The sequence below is a fragment of the Mesoplodon densirostris genome, chromosome 17 (genome assembly GCF_025265405.1).
Source record: "Mesoplodon densirostris isolate mMesDen1 chromosome 17, mMesDen1 primary haplotype, whole genome shotgun sequence".
Lineage (NCBI taxonomy): Eukaryota > Metazoa > Chordata > Mammalia > Artiodactyla > Ziphiidae > Mesoplodon > Mesoplodon densirostris.
Window position 1 is genome coordinate 52,374,206 of NC_082677.1, and position 19,689 is coordinate 52,393,894.

General features: G+C 36.0%; 1 protein-coding gene across 1 annotated transcript in view; it reads left to right on the plus strand.

The window, feature by feature from the left end:
* Window positions 1–19,689, plus strand: part of NDFIP2 (Nedd4 family interacting protein 2) — a 62,999-nt gene that overhangs the window by 38,879 nt on the left and 4,431 nt on the right. The window contains exons 3-6 of the mRNA XM_060079815.1: window positions 604–740; window positions 7,248–7,341; window positions 14,908–15,032; window positions 18,429–18,495. Coding sequence (XP_059935798.1) covers window positions 604–740; window positions 7,248–7,341; window positions 14,908–15,032; window positions 18,429–18,495 — 423 coding nt within the window. The remainder of the gene's footprint in view (window positions 1–603; window positions 741–7,247; window positions 7,342–14,907; window positions 15,033–18,428; window positions 18,496–19,689) is intronic.

Sequence of the window (19,689 nt, forward strand, 5' to 3'; positions counted from 1 at the left end):
AAATTAACGTCTTATATATTATCAAGTAAATATGAGAATAAATAAATAATAAGGTATTTGGAGTCAGGAAATCCCTGGCTTCTGCCACTTCTTGATTGTGTGATACCAGGCAAATCACTTAACTGAACCTCAGAGTTGCTTGCTAAGGTTAATGTATTTAGCAGTGTTATAGTAAATGGCTAGTGCTGTTTCAGTGTTTGTTACCATTATTCCTGATATTTTTACTTTTTGGCTGTGAGATTATGGGCCAATAAAGTCTTTGAGCATAGCAGTAGGAACATAGATGATGCTCATATATGGTGAGGTGAGTCTACCTCCTTTGGGTTGCCCACATTTTCAGAGTCTCATTCTTGATGTTCTTGTTTGGTGGTGTATCAGCTGTTAGATGATATTTATCAGTTCTTTCTCTTGATAATAAATATAGGACTAAATAATATATACAACGTAGTAGTAATTTATATGTTATATAACTTATAACATAGGACTACAAATAGCAGTGATAGTCTTTAGTGGCGTTCTGTAACTTATTAAATTATGTTCTGGCTATGAACATAATATTAGTATGTTTTAATGGTTATCTTTTTTAAAAATCCTTTTCTTCAGATACAGACGTTTACAGTGAGTTTTACCCTGTGCCACCTCCTTACAGTGTTGCTACCTCTCTTCCTACGTACGATGAAGCCGAGAAGGCCAAAGCTGCTGCAATGGCAGCTGCAGCCGCAGCAGAAACATCTCAAAGAGTAAGACAATGTTATCATTTCCTTTTGAGAATATTATTTGTGTTAATTGATACGTATATTCAGTAATATCAAGAATAGTTCTTTGTGGGTCTCCCTGGTGGCGCAAGTGGTTGAGAGTCCGCCTGCCGATGCAGGGGACACGGGTTCGTGCCCCGGTCCGGGAAGATCCCACGTGCCGTGGAGCGGCTGGGCCCGTGAGCCATGGCCGCTGAGCCTGCGTGTCCGGAGCCTGTGCTCCGCAACGGGGGAGGCCACAACAGTGAGAGGCCCGCATACCGCAAAAAAAATAAAAATAAATAAATAAATAAATAAATAAATAAATAAATAAATAATAGTTCTTTGTGCTTGTAGTTGTTTTAGTATTTACTACTACTTATTTGTGTCATCCTTTTGGGGCACTCTCCTATTAAAATTTACCTTCTGCATTCCTTGACCTTCTCATTTCGATTTCGATTTCGATTGGTCTTCTCCTGCACCCTGTCTTCGCTTGTGGTCATCCTGGGTGGAATCTTTACCAATAATTTATCATTTCCTAAGTCTTGATTTCAGGCATCTCATGCACTAACCTTCATCCCCCATACTTCCGACTCCCTCATTCAAGTTACCCCCACCCCGTTGACCTCTTCACTGTCATTGAAGTGTCTTCAATGTCCTTACTTCCCTTCTTATATAGTTTAGATTCTGTGGTGCATAACTATAATTATAGATCATTTTTTTCTATTCATTTTTTATATATTAGCATAGCCAGTTTTGTGACTCTATGAATGAACTCAAGGTAGGTTAAAGACACAAAGAAAGAAGTTACCAGGCCTACAAAATTATGTTTGTCAATTCGCTTTTTTTTTTTTTGGTCCTTTGAACACATGCCACCCTAGAATTTGGGAATGATGGTCAAAGATTCCACCGCCCTTTTTTCTCCCTCATCTCCCTGTCTTAATAATAGAGTCAGTGATACACACGTGTGTTATTTCCTGTTCTGGTAAAAGGAGTGGCTGTCTCAGTAATGGAGAATCAATGAGGTGTATGTATGCTATTCTTCAGACAGGTAAAAGGTAGAAATTATTTACATTTTAATGTGGCTGCAAGCAGGACTAGAGTTTGTTACCTTTATTTCTTGCTTTAGTCTTTAGAGATGTCAGATTCTGGGTTAACCCCATTTTGTTCAGGAAAAAGACACAGAAATATCACGTGACACAGGAGAGCTAGAATTAGGTGAGGGGAAAAGGGAGAAGAAGGTGCTTGTATGTATAGCATTCTTATCCTGCTGCCATCAGGCCAGAGCCCAGCGCATAGATTATTTGATGGGTAAGCAAGCGTTTTTCCTGGACAGGTTTCTTTCATCAGCCACAACCCTCTTCAGGCCTGTTCCCACTCGCATCCTCCAACACACACAGAGTTAAAAGTCATCATAAATAGTTTTGGGCACATAAGTAAAGGTAGTAAACCTCAAATTTATTATTGATTTTTAAAAAATTAATTAATTAATTAATTGTTTTATTTTTGGCTGTGTTGGGTCTTTGTTGCTGCGCGTGGGCTTCTCCCTAGTTGTGGCGAGCGGGGGCCACTCTTCAGTGCGGTGTGCTGGCTTCTCTTGTTGCAGAGCACGGGTTCTAGACGTGTGGATTTCAGTAGTTGTGGCACACAGGCTCAGCAGTTGTGGCTCACGGGCTCTAGAGCTCAGGCTCAGTAGTTGTGGCACACAGGCTTAGTTACTTCATGGCATGTGGGATCTTCCCGGACCAGTGCTCGAACCCGTGTCTCCTGCATTGGCAGGCGGATTCTTAACCACTGCACCACTGCACCAGGGAAGCCCCTATTATTGATTTCTTTTCCTTCTGAGGGGGAAGTAAGTTTCTGATAAGACCGTGGCATAAATATAGCTCAGTCAGTAAGGATTTTTGATGTTGGGAGGGGAGAATTATGGAGAAGGAGGATAGATCTATTAAGGTGTGGCGTTTTTATTAGTGCCTGTGTGTTTGTACATGCATTATATTTACATGCACACACTCTCAGTGAAGTAGGACAGTAACTCCTTTTCTCAGGGAGTGTTTTCCTAGGGACTTTGGAAATGGTAAAGGTCCTTAAAGGATGTTTAGGACCTTGGGTCCTCTATTGCCCTAACTTCTACACAGTTGGATAGAACTCTAAAGAGAAAGTAGGAATCATTAAGTCTTGCTCTCTGTGCTTTGAGGTAAGCATAAAGGTGATTTTACCTTTTGGAAAGAAAACTCTGAAGTGTTACTGTTAAAAACCCTTCATCATTTCCAGTGTCTTGTTTTTAGAAAGTAATGTGATTCCCAGCCTGAGCTGGAATATGTCCATAAAGAAAAGTTTTCTGTTTTTACCCATTTCCAATACCATTGTAACTCTAGCTTGTGAGAATTGTGGAAAATTTTATGGAAAGCAAAAACAGAGTTGTATGAAGAGACTAACATAACTTAGGTCCTTGTAAAAAAATCTTTCAAATTTGTCAGTTTCTATCCCAGTGCTCCAGCACCCTCTTTCTGCAAAGTGTCATTCAGTATGAATTTCTATACCTGATTCAGATAAAAAACTGGTCTGATTAGCACTTGAGTACATTCAGTTGTAAATGAATCTCAGCTGGATGAGCTGAAAGTTTATTTCTTAAATCCAGTCTCTTTGGGGGAATGTAGGTAGCCTGGAGACTTGGAAACAATACTGTTTTCTACTATTTCTTATTTCTCATGAGTAGGGTTGCAGGTATGATTATCTGATGACTCATTGATCTACTGAAGTGTATTGCCCATTTTTAATACTTCTCTGAAAAATATTTGTTTCACATGATTCACTTTATAAAACTTTTAGAACATGGCTTGTCACTTAGTCTCATATTATGACCATATATAGTGGATAGGGTTCATTTTTTTGTACCTTGTTTAAAATTGTGTGTCAGTAACTTGTCTTTTGATGTAAGAGCTAGCACTTGATAAATTGTGAACAACTCCAAGACGACCTTGTGTTTACATTTCTAGCACCTAGTTATTATCTGGCACATCTTTGGTGTTTAGTAAATAACAGTTAATTAAGTTAATGAATGCTTTCTTTAAATTAGCCACTGTGGGAAATTAGAAAGAAAAATACGACTGTTGTCCTATTACAGCTCTTCATTTTAATTTTTTTCTTTTTTTTTTTTTTACCAATTTTAGGGTTTATAAGTCAATGTTTAATGTAATTGAAATTATTGCATAGCTACTATCTTTATTTTTTAAAGCATTTTATGTAAATATTTTTCTGTTATGTTAATGGTTGAGTGAAATTCCATGGAATCAATATACTATAATATAGTGGCCATTCCTCTCTAGTGAACAATTAGATTCTTTTCAAGAGTGTTTGTGTTTTCCAGTGTTAATGTTGTAAAGGACATCTTTGTGCATATGTCTTCTATCTTTTTAAAAACGATGTCCTGGGGGCTTCCCTGGTGGCGCAGTGGTTGAGAATCCGCCTGCCGATGCAGGAGACATGGGTTCGTGCCCCGGTCCGGGAGGATCCCACATGCCGCGGAGCGGCTGGGCCCGTGAGCCATGGCCGCTGAGCCTGTGCGTCCAGAGCCTGTGCTCTGCAACGGGAGAGGCCACAACAGTGAGAGGCCCACGTACCGCAAAATAAAAATGATGTCCTGGGCTTCCCTGGTGGTGCAGTGGTTGGGAGTCCGTCTGCCGATGCAGCGGACACAGGTTCGAGCCCTGGTCCAGGAAGATCCCACATGCCATGAAGCAACTAAGCCTGTGCACCACAACTACTGAGCCTGCTCTCTAGAGCCCACGAGCCACAACTACTGAGCCCGAGTGCCACAACTACTGAAGCCTGCGCACCTAGAGCCCATGCTCTAGGTGCAACAAGAGAAGCCACCCAATGAGAAGCCCGTGCACCGCAACAAAGAGTAGCCCTGCTCGCCGCAACTAAAGAAAAGCCTGCGCACAGCAACAAAGACCCAACGCAGCCAAAAATAAAAATAAAAATAAATAAATTTTAAAAAAGAAAAAAAAATGATGTCCTATGATAAAATCTCTTGGACTGGTGTTTCAAAAAGAGTATGAAATTTTATATTCTTGCCATGATATCGACAGTGTTTTTTTTGGCCTTCTACTGTGCTTTAATGTTTATTTCTTGAATTAGCTTGAAATGATATAAAAATTCATTAATATGTATTTAATCATTGCCAATTATTAACTTGACCATAAGTCCATAAGGATATATGATTGCAGAGTTCAAGGGATCTTTTGCCTAAATAATGAGCAATATGGTTTTGAAAGTCTTTTTCTTTCAGAAAAGCAGTATATGTAGTGAGACTACCATGATTGCATGGAAAGAACATTGGTATCCTGGATTTAAGTCCTGCCTTGACCTAACTAATTATGGGATCTTGGGCAAGGCACTGAGCTTCTCTGAGCCTCTGTGCCTCTGTGTGTACTAACACAGAATTGAAAATTAACACCCAATGAGGTTATGTATATGTAACATGGAGATAATGAGTTTGTAAATCAGGTCATGTCAATCATTTGATCAAAACTCTGTAAGACCTCCCAGTTCACTCAGTAAAATCCAGGGTCCTTTAGTGGACTCTAGCTTTATTTCTTCCTGTTTTCTCTCTTATTCACTGGTTTCAACCATGTTAGCCTCCTTACTATTTCTGTAACATGCCAGGTCTGATTCTCTCTTAGGAACTTGGCACTGGCTTATCCCTCTGCCTAAAACACTCTATGAGATATCTGCATGGCTGACTCTCTTACCTCTCTAATTCTTTGCTCAGTGTCACCTTAATGAGGCTTATGTGACCACCATATTGAAAACTGTAGCCCTTACTAAATATTCTAAACATCCTTTCCTTACATTTTTTTTGCTAAACATACATTCCTTACTTTTTTTTTTTTTGCAGAGCATTTATATACCTTTTGTATAAGTAACTTATTTATTATGTCTTTATTTATTTTCTGGCTCCCCTCACTGGGATATAGGCTTCAGAAAAGCAAACATCTTTTTTTTTTACGTACATTCATATATCCCAAGTACCAGGAAGCACAGTCTTATGTAGAATGGGTATTCTATCAATATTTGTTGAATATTGGAGGCAATTAGTGATAACAGACTTTGTACGTGCTTCCAGAGAAGTTTCTCGACATTTATAAGCAATTACAATAATGTGTTTGTATATTATTTTTGTACACAAAAGTATTGTACTATAAATGATTTTCACTTAATATATTTTGGAGATTGTAATTTATTTTTAAATCTTTACATTGCTTTTTGAATTTCATTGTTTTAGATATACAATAATTTATTTCATTGATCTCAAGAATTATAAACGGTCTGAGACTTTAGCCTACTTGCAAGATAACTGATTAGCTTGTCACAGTTTTGTGGATGCTCACAGAAGACAGGACTGCTGGGTCAGAGACAGAAACTTTATTATTCACAGCAGTAGTCGTAGCCAGGGTATTAGCATGTTCTCATGGCAGTTTCCTGAGCCTCAGATCCTGCAGGGCAACTCAAGAGAGGGCCAAGTGATGCCTGTGCTCGCAGTGTGGAACCCTGAGTTCAGGGGAACCCAATATTTTCTAATGGCCAATAAGCATGCCTACATCTCTGCTCTGGAGAGAGATACTATTTGTCTCTCCCAAAGCCATCTACTATATAAATATCCTTGAAAAGATAATACAGAAAAAAGGTAGCCAGTGCCTCTACCTGGGAGACATGTAGAAACATGAAAGACTCACAGAGAATTATCCCCTGACGGTTGCCTACTATTGATGGGCATTTAGACTGTGTCTAAGTTTTTGCTCTTAGTAACATTGCTGCAGTGAATTATTTGTAATACATCATTTCTTATAAGTATATTTCATGAGCTGGAATTACTGTGTCAAGGATGTGTACGTTTTAATTTTTGATCAGTATTGCCAACCATAGAGTTTGTACCAATTTAGAGTTCACCACTGATTATGAAAAATCCTCTTTCCATTTGACACTGATGCAGCAGTGTCACGTCGATCTTCTGTGATGTCATTTTCATTAATTCGATGTTATTCCATTTTTATCTTTTTTGTGTTTACTTTTTTTTTTTTTTTTGCGGTACGCGGGCCTCTCACCGCTGTGGCCTCTCCCGTTGCGGAGCACAGGCTCCGGACGCGCAGGCTCAGCGGCCATGGCTCACGGGCCCAGCCGTGCCGCGGCATGTGGGATCCTCCCGGACCGGGGCACGAACCCGCGTCCCCTGCATCGGCAGGCGGACTCTCAACCACTGCGCCACCAGGGAAGCCCCGTGTTTACTTTTAAAGTTACTCTTTTCAGGGATGTCCATGAAAAATTAATACTTGCTAATGTTTTTTGAGTACTTACTATGTATCAGATACTGTACTCATTATCTCATTTTGCCTGTACTATACATTGAGGACATTAAATTTTATTTAAATTTTTATCTTTACACTTAAGATAATAAAGTTGTAATTATCAATAGTTTAGTGAGCTATTCTAATAGTTTATGTTTTACAGATTCAGGAGGAAGAGTGTCCAACAAGAGATGACTTCAGTGATGCAGACCAGCTCAGAGTGGGTAATGATGGGATTTTCATGCTGGCGTTTTTCAGTAAGTGAAAACTGAAACTATTTCCAAACTATTTTTTTGCATTTATTGGTTGTGTATGTATTTAAAGTAACATAGACAGTGAGGGAAGGCAGATATTGTCAGTGTGTGTCTTACCTTGTTTAAAAGGTAAATTGCTCCTGACATTTAACTAACTGTGATCATATGATACAAATCCTAGAATTTGTTAAACACTTATCAGGTAACTTTGTATTGCAGTTATTATGCTAGATGCTGACTGTATAGCGATATATATAAGCATATTTAAAGCTAAATATGTTTTTGTATGTGAATGCTGGGGCTATAGGAGCATGTATAATGAAATGATAAATTCTGCTTTTGGAGCAGAGAACTTTCACTTGAGTGTCTTTAAACAGGAGGAAGGGTTGGAAAAGGAGATATTCTGGGGAACTGGAACAATGTGATTTGAGACACAGGAATATGAAGGTTTGTCTTATTTGTGCGGAATGGCGAGTAATTAGAAGACCAGAAACCGTAAATTTTTAACGTTTTGCAACATTCTTAAATTAACATTTGACTTTATAAAGTAGACTTAAGCTACTTGTGGAAAGACTTCATTATAGTCTTCATTATTTCAGTTCCTATCTCAGGAATGGCACATGGTACACTCAGTAAATAATATTATGACACTCAAACTGTTTAAATTGCTAAAATAATTTTTGGAAACCCAGTATTCAACTAAGTACATTTATTAGATTATGATAGGGTTAATTTCTGCCCTCAACCTGGTTAAATGACCAAGCTTTCATACCCTCTTTGATAGAATGCTGATTTAATTTATTTCAGCTGTAGAGTTAATTTTGATGATAGAACTGAGGAATGTTTTACCTATGTAAAGTACACATTCAACTTTAATAATAGACAAAAAAAAATAGACAAAATAGAAAATACATACTTCCTAAGTTGAGTTACTTTTGAGTCTGAAAATTCCCTTACCTTTTCCTCCATTTTGAAATGGTTTCTTGCTTCCTTTCCTTATTTCATTTCATCTACTGAAGAATAGAAGTAGTTGAACCGCTCAGAACTGTGTGTGTGGATGGGCAGGCAGTTACTTTTTTCTCTTCAGATTTACTAAATTATATTCAGGTTGGCAATCAGCTAATGTATATGCAATATTTGTGTCTTGTGGTTTTAGTTATAATTTGTAGTTAGATATGATGTTAAGTATGATGAAAAGGAAATGAACACTTTGGCTACAAATAACTCTGTTTTGTACTGTTAGTCTAGTGAACTTTAATTTTTTTCTTAGGTTAAGTTCAACCTGGTAACCCTTTATATTAATAACAGGCTTCCCACATATTTTCTTTACAAAAAGAGTAGTGTAAACATTAATTCCTTTCATGGTTATGTCTTTTAAGAAATCTTCATTAGAAAAAGAAAGAATTGAAATTTATTGTAGTTATTTGTAGTTAGTATAAATACCTGTTTCTTAGGAATAAAAACATGTTATTTGACACCATCTAATTATTTGACTCAGAGCTTAGTTATTATCTCTCCATTTCTATATTTCACTTAACCATGCTATCTTCTTATCAATCTTTCTTTTTTAGATCTGACAGCATTTCACTGATACACCAGTGTTGTAAATGCACAGTAACCTAGGCACAAAAATAAGGTTGACCTTATTTTTGGCCACTGGTGGTACATTAATTAATATGAATATAAATATTTACATTTAATATATTAATGTAAATTACCTGCCTTTTATTACATTTTTACTAAATTATGTTTCTACAGTTTATATCTTTATGCTTCCTATTCTACAAATACTGCACCAGTATTATAAGAGTAAGATGATAAATTATTTTTCACCTTCATTTCCTGATACATTTCTTTGGGTAGGCTGTAGGCCATTACTTCAGTTTATTTGCTTTAATGAGCATAGATTTATTTGTAGTCACTACCATCTAGTGGCTGTTCTACAAATTGCAACTTGCTATATTTTCCAAACTCTAAACTATTCAGTAGCTATTGTCTAGGTTCTGTTCTATTGTCTATTTCTAAGGTCTGGAAATAGATTTTCTTTAGCGTGGTTTATAATTTAAGCATTTCAGGTTATACAAGTTGTGCAAATAAAACTTCAGTGATTATCAATAAGAATATTTCAGTTAAAACCTTTTATTGGTTTAATTCTTTCCCTGTTTTCAATGTCTACAATTCAGTCTCTTACCACATGTAACCCTAAAAAAAGTTTATGCGTAAATTTGGTAAGATAATTGCTCGTCCATGTTCAGAAAATGTAAAGAACGAAATGTGTGTATCCCCTGATAATGTCTTGCTTCTCCTAATCCCTTGAAGTGTTACTGAAAAATGCCTTATATGTGCCTTATGTGCTTGTATCTGAGCATACTTTTAAGAGATTTTGTCTCTAAAAGAATGGAATAGAAGTCAGTTATATGTTAGTTAAAAGCTAGAAATTAAGGTTTGGTTCGTTGGATAATTGACATTCTGTGGAAATGACCTTGACCTCTAATGCTTAAAAATGTAATGGATTCTGTTTAGAAAACTTTTCTAAGGTTTAGCCTTTCGTACTGTGTGTGAATCTTTACGTCAGCATGCTCTAGTAATAATTAATCACCAGCATTATTCCCATTTTAGACTTTAGGGAAACATAATTAAAAAGATATTAAGTTACTTATACATAACTTTAAAAAGAATTAGAAAGGTGCTTTGAAATGTGAATTCTGATTTGTAAGAAATTGCCAAACTGTCTTTCAGTTCTGTTCTGAATTCCTACCAGCAGTGAATGAAAGTTGCTATTGCTCTGATCCTCATCAGCATTTAGTATTAACAGTTTAAAAAATTTTAGAAATCTAATAGTTGTGTGGTAGTATCTCTTTGTGATTTAATTTGCATTTCCCCAATGATTAGTGATATTGAGCATCTTTATTCAGTAAATTCTTTCAAGTACCTACCATGGATGAGTCATAAAAGTGACAGTTCTTAAAGGGGTTATCTGGGCACTACACATTGAAAAACAATGCATTGATGACTTATTCTGTTCATGTAAAGCTATGTTTTTATATAGCTTTTAGATGAGGTTGCATACTGTAAGTGAATCCAGAAAGGGGGGACATCTAAGAAATAACTACACCTTAAGAAACTCATAACATTTGTGAACATTTTATTGAATTTGTTCTGTTTATAAGAAAAATAATTTTGTCATTTCATTGCTTATAATTTAGTAGAAATGTCTTAAAATTAATAAATTGTTAGCTTCATGTTTTTCTCAATGGCTGATAGTTTAAACAAAGAGAATTGCATGAGGATAAGACAGGAATTTGCCTTTATGCAGTTCAGAATCAAGTATAGTGAAACTGATTGTTCTTTGTCTGGGAACTTACTGTGTTTGAAACCTGGTGCATTTATATATAATGAGGATTTTTCTGTGATAAAAAAATTAATAAGTGCTTAATGTTAGTATATTGGTATTCATTCATTTATGATATTTATTTGTTTATTTTCAAAGCAAGTATCAAAAATTTTTTTAACTTAAAACTTTTTAAACTTTTCATTTTGAAATAATTTTAAATTTAGGAAAAAATTGCAAAAATGGTACAATTGCCATATAACTTTCATCCAGCTTTCCCAAGTGTTAACATATGTAACTTCAGTCCAATGATCAACATTAGGAAATTAACATTACGAAATACTACTAACTAGTTTGTAGACCTTATTCAGATTTTGCCAGTTGTCCCACTGATGTCCTTTTCTTGATCTAGGATCTATTTCAGGATTATATTATATTAGTTTCTGTGTTTCCTTAGTCTGCCTCAACCTGGAACAGTTTCTTAGTCTTTCTTTGTTTCATAACAACTTTGATTCTTCTGAAGAATACTGGTCAGTTATTTTGTAGAATGTTTTTCAGTTTGGATTTAGCTCATGTTTCCTCATGATTAGATTCAGGTTTTGCATTTCTTTCCTTTTTTTTCTTTTTCCCCCTCAAGAATACCACAGAAATGATGTGTTCTTTTCAGTACATCAAATCAGAAGCAACAAATTATATATTTTTTAGCAGTCAGGTTCTGTACTATGCTTAAGCTCTTTACATTCTCACTTAATCCTCTAGATATGTCTTATTACTAGCGATGCTAACTTGCATCAGGTTAAGATAGTGTCCGCCAGCTTTCTTCACTATGAAGTTACTCTTTTCCCCTTTATTATTAATAAGTATCTTGTGGCTATTGAAAATTTTAAAGTGTAGCCTTACTAGTTAATGGATAAACTACAGTGTACAATATTGCTTTCTAGATTATTCTGCTAACCTCTTTGGGTAAGTGGGAGGTATATATAATAAAAAGATCACTGGATATAGGCATGAAAGACTTGGATGCTCCAGTCCCAGCTATGCTTCTTACTTGCCTTGTGACTTTGTGTGGAGCCTAACTGTTCTTAGTTTTAACTTGTCCTTCTGTTCTTGTCTTCTTTCTTAGGCATGTATATGTTCACCTGCCTCTACTACACATTATTTCTTTTACGGATTTTACATACTTAAGGTTTAGTGCACAATTTATTAAATTCTCTTTTTTGACAACTGAGACAGACATGTCATAGAGGATCCAGAATTGAATGCTTTGCTCTTTCTGTACTGTAAAGACCTATTCAGCTTTACTGCTATTTTATAGGCCAAGGGGCATAAAAAGTGAACCTATTTATGCTTCAGTAGTCATAACTTCTCTGTTTTCCTAGTGCTTAAACCAATTAAAGATGATTAAGTTATGTATTTGTCTATTCAGGCTGCCATAATGAAAAACCACGGTCTGGGTGGCTTAAACAATGAAAATTTATTTTCTCACAGTTCTGGAGGGTAGAAGTCCAAGATTAAGGTGCCAGAAAATTTGGTTTCTGGTGAGGGTTCTCTTAGGGCCTGCAGTTGGCTGTCTTCTTGTGGTGTCCTCACATGACCTCTTCTCTACATGTGTGCAGAGAGAGAGCTTTCTTGTGTCTATTCCTCTTCCTATAAGGACACCAATCCTAGTGTATTAGGGCTTCACCCTTATAACCTTATTTAATTTTAGCCACCTCCCTAAAGGCACTGTCTCTAAATACAGTCACACTGGAGGTCAGGGCTTTAATCTATGAATTTTGAGGGGACAGAGTTCAGTCTATGACAAATTATATCACGTGAGCACAATTTACAGGAATTCATACTGCTGGCGGAGAGCATAAAGAAAACATGGTGGCTCACGTTCTTTTGAACCTTATTTCTCTTTTGGGTACAATGATACATATAATAGATATCGGTAAATCTGATTTTGAAGAAATTGGACAGTGTTTAAGTTATTTTTTCCCCAAAGCTAAACATACACATACTCAAGTGAAAAGGTGAAAATACACTTTTGGAATGTTTTGCTGTTTTGGATTTTCTCCATCAGTGCCTCCTAGGTTTCAACAACATGACATGCTTGCAAAATGATAGAATGTTTATAGCACACTGAGATGAAAGAGTAAGGTGCTCAGGACTGGTGGCAGTCTGTCCTCTGCCCCAGACCTCACCTGCCTGCCCTAAGGGCTGAGGAGAGAAATATCTCAGCCTGTCATTAACACATAGGTAGCAACCAGTTGGGAATCTCTACTGCTGTTTGGTAATATAAATTCTTTAGTTTAAATAGATATAAAATTATTTTTTGTTATGTGCTTTCCCTACAGCTAACACAAATATTAGCCAGTTTGATACAGAGTGGCTATGTGCAATAGATTATTCTACAATGATGGAAATATCCTATCTCTGTCGTACAGTACGGTAGAGCGTAAGCAAGCTTTATTTATAGTAGTGTCTCTTGAAATTGTTTTGCAGGAAAGATGGGACCTAGTCTGTAATGTGAAGAGATCATTTTGTATGGGTAGTGATGATGGCTAGCATTTTTTTAGCAGTCACCATGTGCCAGGTTCTGTACTATGCTTAAGCTCTTCACATTCTCACTTAATCCTCTTATCAATCTTGTGAAGTAGGTACTTAAAGATCAGAGGACTGTGGCTCAACAGAAGTCAGCAGTGAGTCCAAGGTCATATATCTAGTGAGTGAGTACGATGTGACTCAAACACGAGTCTCTTATTTCAAAATTGATTTTTCTGACTATCACACCATATAGTACAGTTTCCCATAAATGATCAAAAAAGCTGCGACTAGAAAGTATTAGGAAGGAAGAAATTAACAGGAGTAGGGGCATTACTTCGAAGAAATAGCCATTTCATTTAAACTTATCCTAAAATGTTTCCTCTTTGTCTTTAGAATTCTGAAAAACTAGAATTTCTCTAGGTAATCTACTTTATTCTCCCTGAGGCTTGGTTGGAGATATTTAGGGTAAGAGGCTGGGCACTGAACAAGATTTAGGTTCAAATTGATCTTTAGTTTTATTATTATTACTATTATTATTTTGATGATGTTGCTATCTTGGATGTAAATAAGGTACTCTGATTATATCTCAAGGACCTATGTCATAATGGTTTCTGCTATGAGAAATAGAAAACCCTTACTCAACTGTTTTAAATAGTTAGGAGATTATCTCACAAAACAAGAAGTCCCTGGATGAGCAGACCTCAGGCACAGACCACATCAGTGCTGTGGCTCTACTTTGCTTTGCTTTGGTTTTCTTCACTCCCCCACTATTTGGAGGGATGGTTTAATCCTCAGGCTGATAGCAAGCTCCCTGCAGCAGTTCCAGGCATTACAGTTAAACGTGATACCCAGTGGAAGAAGGGCCTTTTCTTCTTTTCTTTTTAAAAAACTTTCATTGTAGAAATTCTCAAACTAGACAAGAGTGTAATAAATAATAAACATCTGTGTATCCATCTCCCAGCTTCAACAATGATCAGTTTAAAACCACTGTTGTTTTACCTATATTCCATCTTCCCTCTCCTTGCTGTGTTTTTAAGAATTTTTTCAGAGGTCCTATTAAAAAAAAATTCACTGGCAAGGAATTTGGGCCTTCTGTGGTTGTCCCAGAGAGGACTCACCTTTGGGGGCTAAGTATGGGGTCCAGCCTTTCCTAAAAATACAGGCTCTAAAGGTTGGTGGGTTCCTGGGAAGGGGAACAACAGGTTTTGTTAGGTAAGAAGAGAAGGCAATGAACAGTATCTGCTCTGGGAACAATAGTTTATAATTTATTCGGCTCATCTTTAATATTGCTTTTTAATTTGGCTGGCTGATGATGGCTTAGACTAGACTTTTTGGGTAGGATCACATGGGAGCTACATTGTGACCTAATTTTTAACTGGTTTAAAAATGCAGCTTCAATAACAAATGTGTGTATAAAAGAAAAAAAAATGCAGTTTCACCTTTTGGTGATAAGCTGTAAGGTGTTGATCCTTGTTGACCAAACTGACAAGAAACCAAGCTTACCCACTTGTTAATGTATAGTAAATAACTAATACATTTGCAAAAGGTAAACTATAGTCTATAAACAAGACTTAATTAGTACAGAATTAAGAGAAAGAACTGCTATTTCCATTGAGTCATGAAGTATTATTGATGTTTATATTATGTCTCTGTTAATTTGCTTCCAAAGTGGGGTCTTTAAAAGAATTAATTATTTCTCTTGCTTTCAGTGGCATTTATTTTCAACTGGCTTGGATTTTGTTTATCCTTCTGTATCACCAATACCATAGCTGGAAGATATGGTGCCATCTGTGGATTTGGCCTTTCATTGATCAAATGGATCCTTATTGTCAGGGTGAGTGTCTTGATAGCCTCTATCACTTTTGTCTCTAAAATTAAAATACATAAAATTTCCTACGTGGTTCACAGATGTTCATTTTGTGTATATGAGCTCAATTATTTTGAGACATTCTTAACTTCTATCCTTAACTATCATAGTGATCTCTGTGGTGTGGACATTTTATGACTGTATTATATGAGAGCTTGTTAGTATGTGGAAAGAACTTTTTGTTTGTTTGTTTTTAATTAATTTATTTATTTATTTTTGGCTGCATTGGGTCTTCGTTGCTGCCTGAGGGCTTTCTCTAGTTGCAGTGAACGGGGGCTACTCTTCGTTGCGGTGCATGGGCTTCTCCTTGCGGTGGCTTCTCTTGTTGCGGAGCATGGGCTTTAGGCGCGCGGGCTCAGTAGTTGTGGCTCGCTGGCTCTAGAGCGCAGGCTCTGTAGTTGTGGCACACGGGCTTAGTTGCTCCGCAGCATGTGGGATCTTCCCGGACCAGGGCTTGAACCAGTGTCCCCTGCATTGGCAGGCGGATTCTTAACCACTGCGCCACCAGGGAAGTCTCAGTAAGTGGAAAGAACTTTGAAATCAGATAAATCTGAGTTTGAATCTCATCTTTTTGTATATCAGTGTTCTAACTTTAAGTTTTTAAATTGTTCTGAGCATTAGTTTCTTCATGGTAAGCTGATGATAGCTGCCATTCAGTATTTATGTGAGGCATGAACATGACATATTGAGAGTACCTTGCTCAGTTGCTGCACAAGTATATGTGCTCAGTAAATCATGGCTGCCACTATTGTGATATAGTGTAGGTCTGCCTAAAATCAGTTTTAAAACATAAAAATTTCCATTGGTTAGTGAAATTATCATGGACTTCAATATCTTCTCACTGTTTCTTTTTTATTTTTCTTCTTTTTTTTCTTTTTTGGTAACATTAAGAGCTAAAAAAGTACAGTACAGGCCTTTGAGGTAGTTATGAGAACTCATCTTTTTTTCTTTTACATTCCTTCTAAGCCTTTCTTCTTATTTTCCTGTTGGCCCTGGAAATCACCCTCTGTCTGTCTCGTATCATTTACAAGGTAGTGTATAGGGGGATAACAAGAAGTCCTTTTCTTTCTCCTATCTCAACAGCTTTTCTAGCCCCTGAATAATTTTTTGTACCCATTTTACAGGCAGTAGTATTGTTAACATAATCTTCCCCCAGCTCTTTTCCTTTGCCCCTTGAAGGCCCCTTTTGGCTCCTTTTTACAAAGCTTTTCTCCTGATTTCTTTAGGTAAGGCTAGGAAAGTGGCTTTGTTAATTAATAACTCTTCTTAAAAGTTACCCACACATTTAAATGCTATTTACAACTAATAAAATATATACTTTTATATAATAAAATGAAATCAGATGAATTCTTTTTTTTCAAATTTAAATCAGATAAATTCTTATTGTTGGTTAATTTATTTTCCAAAACTTGATTTCTGCAGCCTGCGGTTGACCAGTCAACATGAGTTATTTACTTATTTAAAAAAACCCAAAAACACAGCTTGGCTCAGCCCTATGACTTTTAGTTTTTTTTTTTTTTTTTTTTTTTTTTTTTTTTGTGGTACGCGGGCCTCTCACTGTTGTGGCCTCTCCCGTTGCAGAGCACAGGCTCTGGACGCGCAGGCTCAGCAGCCATGGCTCACGGGCCCAGCCGCTCTACGGCATGTGGGATCTTCCTGGACCGGGGCACGAACCCGTATCCCCTGCATCGGCAGGCGGACTCTCAACCACTGCGCCACCAGGGAAGCCCGACTTTTAGTATTTTGAAACACTTGATAACTTAGTAATGAGCCCAAAAGCTTATCCTTTTTACATGGTGAGTTTTTCTCTTTGACTTCAAAGTGAAGGTAATTCTATTCTTCACTTGGGAATAAATAAAGAATAGCTGCAGGTTCGTACTTTTGGTGAAGAATGACATTGTTCTTTTCTGGTTGCCTCTTGTCGGGTAATATATATTAAATATATTTTAAATATTAGAAATATATATATTTAAATATATTTAAAAATTAGAAAGTTAAAAATGTATTGCTTTGGTTCTTTATTCCTTTTGTTCTTATAATCTCTAAAACCTGTATGAAAACCTTTTATTTCTAATGATTAATCATTTGATTAAAAAGTAGTATAGTGCTTTCCTACTTTACAAGCTATATTTCCACAATTTTCTAGTTCTCCCTTTATTGTACATATTTTAAAGGTATAGGAGCATGTGGGATTTGCATCTATGATGGTACTTTGAAATCTCTAATCTTTGTAATTTCTAAAACTCTAAGCTGAGAACTTAGACCATGGTTCATATATTGTAAATACTTCCTGTGAGAATAACTTAAAAGCTTTTAAAAACAGATTTAGATAACCTTTAGTGGATATGCTTCCTCACTAGTAACACTACAATTTGTAGGCATTTTTGTTATAAACACACCTATAAGATTTTTAAGCTTTTATGGAAATTACCAATGAATAGTTGGAAATAATTACCTATAAAGTTGGAGATAGATACATCTGAGGACAAATCTGCATTTAACAAACTCATTTTTAGTTAAATCAGATTCGGTTTAGAGACCAATGGAAACAGAGTAGATTAAATAAGCAGGAAGATTAGACTGACTTAAAAAGAAAACTTTTCGAAGATAATAAATCATCATGTCCCTAGTCTAATCAAGGAGAAGATACCTGTGTCCAGTATCATCAAACCCTGCCTTCCATCTGCCTGTTCATATCCTCACTTCACAGAGGATATAAACTGTCTACCACGGCCACTAATAGGAACTGTTGAAATGCCGCTTCAAGGTTCATTTAGCTGTTCTCAGCTCACTGTTGGGAAATGAATGCTGGAGCATCTAGTTTGAAAATAAAAAGACTCTAATGAGTTGGGGGTCTTTATGTGCCTAGTATTCTTGGCAGTGATTAACAGTAGGGGGTGTATAGAAGGTCAAAAGCTCTTCCTTTTAGAGGTCAGCAGAACATCCCCATCTGATAAGATTAAACTAATGTGGCTTTTGGTGTTAATATCTAAAGCAGCAGGTTGCTGTAGTGTGTTTGGGATGGTAGTTGTGGCTTTGAGAGATTATGAAAAAAGAACTGACATGTGAACTCCTTAATGAGAAAATGTTGGATTCAGATATATAGCACTTATCTTTCTTCTTTACAAGCAGTTTGAAACTATTTTTTGTTTCTAAAATATTTTGCATAAGTGTGTTTGCTGTTATTTTTTCTCAAATAATTATATGTGTATGTCATTAAGTATTTTTTTTCTCTTCTGTTTTTCTTTTCGTGCTGTTTTAAGTGCTAAAGATTATTTGAGGTAAATCATTCTGAAACTAAGACTTATGATTTTCAAATTTAGGTACACAAATACGGTTAATATATTTATGTTTACTCCACAGTTTTCTGATTATTTTACTGGATATTTCAATGGACAGTATTGGCTTTGGTGGATATTTCTTGTACTTGGTAAGTTTATTGTTAATGCATTTCAGTATAACTAATTTGCATTTAGTTTAACTTTGATGTTTCCTAAAAATGTGAGATGTAAATATACTGTTTTATAATTTATGTGGAAAAAATTTTTCCTGTTGTAATATCCTCATATCCAAACACTTATATCATCTTGGCTATTTAGATAATTCTATGTAGCATTCTGGATTTCTGAGTTAAAATTCAGAGCCTGTCAATTTAAAGAATCAGTGGTTGAATGATAAGTCAATCCTACAAAACTTGAAAATCCTAAAATGATTAAAAAATAGTTGCCTTCAGCATTTATTTTGGAAAATATACATGCATAATTTTCTTTTAATGATCGTAGGAAGTGTTGAGAGGAGGATAGTTGGATATTCTGTCCATTCTTTTATTTTTGGATCATTGAAACATTCTTTACACTTTGGAAGTGTACCCTGCATTAATCAGTAATCAGTCAGGCATAAGGAAAGGCTTCATGCCTAATGATCACAGTACTTCTGTTGAGTTTTCTTCTTACAAGGCATGTCTTTTATTAATATTGATGAATTTTATGGATTTCCGATTTTTGATCCCTTGTGTTTTCCTCTTTAGATATATGATAATTAAGTTAGTCTTAAAATCACATGATACCTTTAATCCACATTTCAAATTTATTTACTGACATGACGAATACATTTTGTTTCTATTTAGGTTTAAGAGCCCACATTTCTCTAGTAACATAATTATACAGAAAATAGCATTTCAGTAGGTGGCAGTGTTCTCCTTGAGTTTTTATTTAGTCCTGCTGTTGCATCTTTTGGATCTTTGGGGAAACAAAATCTTAGTGGTCGGTTAAGGTCACTAAAAATCCTAGATTGTTTCTCTAATATTTATAATGAAATTATTCTAATGTTGTGGTTTTGTTGGGGAGTCAGACTTGTACAAAAGTTTAGCTAGTTTTTTGTATTGTTAATTGTTTTCTGACTGATTCTGTGCTCATTATTGAGTTTCTTCCTTAAAAGTGAAAAAATTGATGAAGTCTGTTAGGTATTTAAGCATATTGAATGAGATACTTGCTTACAAATATTATTAGCGGATTGAGGAGCCTTCGGAAGGCAACTGTGAGACAGAGTAGAATGCAGAGGACAGCCCCAGCTCCATATCAGAGCCATAATCTAGCATTTAGGGGAATGTGAAGACTTAATTCAT